At 38.3% G+C, this 6524-nt stretch overlaps 2 protein-coding genes across 2 annotated transcripts; both read right to left on the reverse strand.

Annotated features, from left to right (window-relative positions):
* Positions 1 to 3508: 3508 nt before the first annotated feature.
* Positions 3509 to 4050, reverse strand: LOC141818271 (cyclin-dependent protein kinase inhibitor SMR5-like). The gene has a single exon (XM_074705793.1). The coding sequence runs from the start codon at positions 4013 to 4015 to the stop codon at positions 3746 to 3748; it is 270 nt and encodes an 89-aa protein (XP_074561894.1). The 5' UTR covers positions 4016 to 4050; the 3' UTR covers positions 3509 to 3745.
* A 620-nt stretch (positions 4051 to 4670) lies between these two features.
* LOC141818270 (dirigent protein 22-like) lies at positions 4671 to 5224 on the reverse strand. The gene has a single exon (XM_074705792.1). The coding sequence runs from the start codon at positions 5202 to 5204 to the stop codon at positions 4671 to 4673; it is 534 nt and encodes a 177-aa protein (XP_074561893.1). The 5' UTR covers positions 5205 to 5224.
* Positions 5225 to 6524: the final 1300 nt, after the last annotated feature.

Raw genomic sequence — 6524 nt, forward strand, 5'->3', positions numbered from 1 at the left:
TATTCAAAAATTTTTATTATTAATTTGAAAATTTTTTATTAAATTTTGTTTTTCATTTAAAATTTTTTAGATTTCAAATTCCTTAAAAAATTTTCCTTTCCATTGAGATTTTATCTTTCTTTTATGAGTCTGTATAAATATTTTATGAATTAATATTTAAAAAGAATAATTTTTAATTTAATAATAATTTTAATATTATCATTTATTTTTCTATCTCTTATTATTCTTCTGAATTAAAAAATTTTAGAAAATTATTTTCAATGTTCACAATCGAACCAACAGATTTAATATTGCCTGCAGGATAATCGTTATTTCGCCCAGCATCAGTTGGTATCAGAGCATTGTCTGCAGGATAATCGCTATCCCGTCCGACATCAGTTGGTATCAGAGCATTGCTCGCAGGATAATCACTATCTCGCTTAGTGTCAGTTGATATCAAAGCTTTTAAATTCAATGGATCATCGTCGAGGTCATGATCGTGGTCGTGACAAGCAGGTTCCGGTTGACAAGCTTCGCACAGTGATTCGAGCACTTAAGATGAGATACTTCAAGATCTACAAAGGCAAATCACAAAGTTATCCCAACGTCTAGCGGTGCAAGATCGTGAAAGTCAGCTCTCATATCCGATGGATCGTCGTGGTGGTCGTGATCATGATCGTGACAGATAGATTATGGCTGAGGAAGCCTCGCACCGTGATCGTAGTACTCGAGACGAGATACTTCAAGATCTACAGAGACAAGTTACAAAGTTATTCCAGTGTCTAGCGGTGCAAGATCGTAAAGATCGTAAGTTCTTTTATTTTTCTTTTGAAAAATCATTAATTTCTAATCAAGAAGAGATGTCGAAGCATAAGTTTGATTTCGAGGGATACAAAAACAACCACCTCGCCACCTATACAACTTCAAGAAAATATCGGCTCCACAACCCCCTCTACGTTCTCCCTTCCTGCTATGACAGAGACAACCATAAGGATGCAGAATTTTGACAACATGGAGTACGATCAATCCTACTTTCCTGATCAGTTGAACGCAGGAGGTAAAGATGACGATAAAATCAAAATATTTAATGATCCAATTTATGATGATATTGACGAAAATGAGATAGACATAGACAAAGTGTTGATCAAGATTATAAATCCACTTTATCTAATGGCAATCAACAACTTGGTTCATCTATCAACGAAGTCCCAGTTTCCGTCGTCTTACCTTACATTGATTCAACATCCCAATTTATTCAGCATGACGAAGACGAGATCGAGTCAACTGTCGAACCAATATATGACAATGTACTTTATAATGATGATTATTACGATGATAAAGTGGATGAAATTTTCAATGAAGTTGGTGTGAGGATCTTCAAATTGAGAAAGAAGCAAAACAAACTAAAGATGCTAATATGGATGAGCATCAAAATTTTGATATCGATGAAAAGTTCAAGTTTAATGTTATGGCTCCCCTTCTCGGAAAGCTATTTCCGGATGACTTTAATGTCTTTGACCTCTATCATAATCTACATGGCCTAGATATTGAACTAGCATCAAAGGTGAACAAGGATAAGACAGAGGAAAAGTATGCGGAGATTGCAGTGATGAAAAATGAGCATCACATCTTGAAGCATGGCAAGAAAGATACTGACTTGAGGAAGCAAGCAGTCATCAAGCAAACTTTCGATTATCAACTTGAAAAGAATGAGGAACAACTACAAGCTTCACATATAGAAAATGAGAAATCCAAATTTGAAAGTGGAAAGGATGTTGAGCCCGTTATTGATAATTTTATGTAGGATACGAATTTTAGTATAGATCTTTACATAATAATTGATTGGGTCGAAACTATCCACATATATCTGGAAAACAATATAAATTCTGTATATTTCTCTAGTATTTTTTATTATAATTATTTTGGAACTTCTCTTGCAACAGATTTAAGTTCAGTGGAACGTTATTTCAACATATGTGAAGTTTCTTCAGAATAGTCATTTTCTTATGACAACACTAAACTTATTATTATGGAAAAGTTTCTTTATGATTCACTAGTGTCTCCTTGTACAGTTATGTTTGGTGAGATCGTGGTTCCCATTGAAATTAAAAGGAATAAATTAGTCTCATTATAGTTAGATGCAATTTGCAAGGAGAAAAATACTTGAGAGACGCAAAGATGGACAAGGGCAGCATTTACATTGTCATGCTCGTCAACAGACGACGAAGATTCCTAAAGTCCAACAACTACTAGTAAATTTTATTGATTTGATGTTAAACGATTTTCTTCTAGAGTAACCACCTGATACTACTTTAAATTCGTGGATGAATTTTTTCAACTTGGAGCGATTGAAATAGGAGGATTCAAAAATTTTTATTAATAATTTTAATAATTTTATAAGTTTTTGATATTTAGCGTAGTTTTAAAATTTTTTATTTTTTAGATTCTAAGTCCGTTTAAAATTTTTTGAATTTTGAATCGGTTAAAAAATTTTCATTTTTATTAAAATTTTTTTTTCATTTAAAATTTTTAGAATTTCAAATTTGTTAAAAAAACAATTTTCTATTAGAATTTTATTTTTCTTTTATAAGTTAGGATTTTAAATTTATATAAATATGAGTTGATATTTAAAGAGAAAAAATTTTAATTTAATAATATTTTTGATAAAATCATTAATTTTTTTATTTTTTAAATTAATAAATTTTTAAAAATTATTTTCAATATTCAGAATCAAACCAAAATATTAATCCCGTCCGACATCACAGCCGCCCAACAGGAAGTTTAATGAGTTAGTTAGTTCGCTCGCACCTTTCGTTCATTGAAGGCATGTGATTCGGCTGTTAGCGCGCGCGAATTCAACGGACAAATCGTTAGGATCCGTTGAGCTTTTCCTTTTATTCCTTGTTTCAGATAGAGAGCTGAATAATAAAACAGAAGGTTGTCTGCTTGATGGAGCTGGTGGAGTGGGGGAGACATGGCGCCGCTGTGAAAGCCCAATTCCTCTACTTGCACATGATTCTTCATGTGCTCTCTCCACCACATGACATGAATCGATCGTCCCCTAGCTCTCCTTGGATCGAAGATTAATTAATAATAGACATATAAATTATCATAAATTTATCTTTTAAGTAAATAAGAAAGTAATGTCGAATAATGACCTATTAATTCATGGACATATGAATGAAACTCTGGTGGGTAACAGCCAGCCCAATTCAAGGCCTTATAAAACAAGCCTTCCCAATTTCTTGGATTCGGTGAGGGCGGGCTTGGATGTGAATCGCATTTTCATTTTTTTCTCGATCTCTCCAGAATTGCAGCTCGCTTGCACTGCCTCACAGAATCGGCATGGGAATACACAGGCTTACAGCAGACACAGTAAAGAGGGGACCGTGGTGGAAAGCTTCGAGCAAGATAGGAAGCTCCAAATAAGTCGATGTGTCCAGAACCGAACCAAACAAGTAACGAACAAGGACGGACAGACGAAGTACTCTTCGTTCTCGTCCTCTTCCACTTTCTTCTCTCAGTCTAATACTAGCTGTAAACGTTCGTGTGTTCAAAATCTGTGAAAGTTGGAGGTACATAAGTTACAAGGCGTACGTAATTAATTAGCAAAACGACTCGTGCTTAAGCTAATGCAGAATCCTAACTACGTACAGAAGAAGATACGAATCTAATCTACCCTGACGCGATCACTAGCAGAGCGCCACTGCAGTGGCGCTGTCGATCATTTACAGGAGAGAAGAAAGAACGTCTCTGCTTGCTTGACTCACGCACAGGCCCCTCTCCTGGGCCCCAACGCAAACAGCGCCTCGAGATCGGGCGGGTGGAAGTACCCATTCTTCGGCGGCTCTCTCCTCTTCCCGAACCCCGCCGCCGCCACCACCGCCTTCTTTTTGGGCGGCGCCGGGCAGCGAACCGGCGTCGGTATCCGGCACTCCGCCCTCTTCGGCGTCTCCCACCCGCACGCCGTCGTCGCCATCTCCTCCTCCTCCTCCGCCTCGCCGCGCAGCTCCACCTGCAACCTCATCATCTCCATGGACTCCGATTTTTTTTTTTCGATTGAAAATTAAGGTGGGAATTTGGGGGGAGGGAGAGTTGGTTGTTATATAGCGGGCGGGCGGCCTCGTAACTCTAGCGTTCTCCGGAAGCTACGAAGGAGGCCTTGAGGAAGCCAGCAATGGCGGTGGGACCTGCCGCACTCTTATCTGGAAACGCGTTTCCACGTGCCGGGTTCAAAATCGGGTGGGATGTTGGGCGGGAACCGTGTCGGCGCCATTTCCTAACTTTGGTGAAAATTATGATGCCCGTTCTCAGCTTTCACCCGAATGCACCTGTCTTATCATTGTTTCAGAGGTAGGTCCCGTTGCGAGTGTCATTGGGCCGAGACTTTGACGGTGTGCTGGCACGACGTGAATCAAACGTGTCGTGCTTCGGAGCGGTGGCGGCTGGGTGAAGAATGACGCGTCGGCGATTATGTTTGTGGCAGGGAAGGAGAACACGTGGCAGAGGGATGAGATGGGAGCGGCGATGTCAGAATCTAGCAAGTGGGTCCCATTGTTGCGTGGGCTTTCAGCTTAGGCCCAAGATAAGGCCCATTTATGAGAACTTCCAAATGACGAAGTGGATATATAAATGAATTTATCTTTCTTCCTAAATACAATTTACTGAAGTAATGATAAATCAATAACTGATTAGCGAAATGTGATATATGCGTCGAGTTGTCCGGTGAGGGTTGTGTTGGTAGAACGGACTTCCGTGGTCAAGAGGTAGCCTCTGGCTAGCCGGAACCGTCCGGTGCCGCCGGTGATCGCCCGTTCGAACACGGTCCCGAGCGGGGCGACCGGGAACAGCCCCTGCAGGGCGAGGGAGCTGCCGTTGTACTTGCCGGCGGTGAACACCAGTTGGAAATTGGTGAGGCCGGAGTTCTCGGCCAAGCTCGAGCCCACTCCCATGCCCTGGTTCCTGCCGACGATGGGCGAGTCGGGATCAACACCGGATCGGAGGAGGTTGTCGTAGACGATGACGTTGCCGAAGCCAGCGCCGGAGTTGGAGTCACGGCGCTGGACGGCGTACACGACAGTGGCGCTGGGGCCGGAGCCAAGGATTCTCTCGTGGTTGTAGAAGCGCATGTGCATGTAGCCATTGGGGTTGGAGGAGGCAGCGGCAGCTGCGAAGAACACGAAGAGGAAGAGGAGCAAGGAAGGAATGACTGAGGAGGCTGCCATTTACGGAGATGCAGTAACAAATTGCAAAGGCGAATGAGTTGTGTTTGAATATTGCGGAGTTGCAGGTCTCTACTTATAGTAATGCAACACAGAGATGGAGTCGATCGCGAGCTTCGTTAATACTGTAAGGTAGCTGGTCGTCGCCGTCTCTTGAATTGAAGTCTTCGTGGATATACAGAATTGAATCAGTCATTAAATGATTAATTAATTTTGTCAACCATTAAGATCTTTTGAACGATGAGTTGATTTAGTAGTCTTTTCTGTCTGTTCATACTCTCTCTCGCTCTCTGTCTCTTGGGTGAGAAAAGTTGGAACTTTGAAGTCTTTCAGACGCGTTGTGGCCCCTCTGTATTGATGTCAACTCTTCGTTAACATTCAATATTTGACAAATTCTTAACGCATTTCAAATTGAGAATACTCAAAAGAAATATTAAAATTTTATTTTTTTAAAAAGACACGTTTAATGTTATTTTATCTATCCCTTTGACACTGCTCTTCCTTTTTTTATTTGCATCTAACATTTAATATTTTTTTCTTTCTTTTTTCTTTTATTTTAAATTAAATTAAATTTTAATTTTAATTTTAATTGACATAAATAATCTTCTAAATTTATTTTTTTACTTTTTTTAAAGTTTAATAAAAATTTAAAAATATAAAAGAACATTAATAAAACATTAAAAACATTTTTTTTCTATTTTTCAATATCTTTTATTTTTAATATCTAATTGAAAAATAAAAAAATAAAATTAATAAAGATGATTTTATTAATAAAAATAATAAATAAATGAAATAAAAAATTATTTTAGTGTTTCTTTTCCGAAATCAACACCAAAATTTAAATACCAAGATCGTTGTAGTGTTGATTTTCAAAAATCAGTACCACATGGTATTTTGAAAGTTTAAATAGTTTTGAGTACTATTGAGAGGACTTTAAAATAATAAATGAAAATTTATTTGAACTTAGATTCATCTAATAAATCCATAAGAGTTGGAAATGAATATGATCGGAAATCTCTAGGTTCATCAATGGATTTTGTTTTAGACAAAATCCATTGATGGATCTAGGGGACTCAGATTTCTGAAAACTTATAATAAGATGAAAGATGTGAGTGTGTAGAAGGAAAATGTGATGAGAAATCCCAGTCTTGAGTCTCCTATACAAAGTTATAGGTCTGTGCTAATTGATACAAAGTCTAAAACTTTCTATATCTTTTAAGCAATGTTGGGTATCATTTACAATATAATGATAACAGAGGGAGCCCTTGAACTTCAAGGCATTGTAGAAAATTACAAGAGTTGGAATAAGCCCGATTAAATCTC

This window comes from Curcuma longa, unplaced genomic scaffold (assembly GCF_044706935.1).
Source record: "Curcuma longa cultivar G26 ecotype Majalengka, Jawa Barat unplaced genomic scaffold, ITB_CL_G26_1.1 contig_24034, whole genome shotgun sequence".
Classification (NCBI taxonomy): Eukaryota; Viridiplantae; Streptophyta; class Magnoliopsida; order Zingiberales; family Zingiberaceae; genus Curcuma; species Curcuma longa.

Coding starts and splice junctions, on each gene's coding strand:
- LOC141818271 (XM_074705793.1), bottom strand. CDS start 4,015: ATGGAGATGATGAGGTTGCAGGTGGAGCTGCGCGGCGAGGCGGAGGAG.
- LOC141818270 (XM_074705792.1), bottom strand. CDS start 5,204: ATGGCAGCCTCCTCAGTCATTCCTTCCTTGCTCCTCTTCCTCTTCGTG.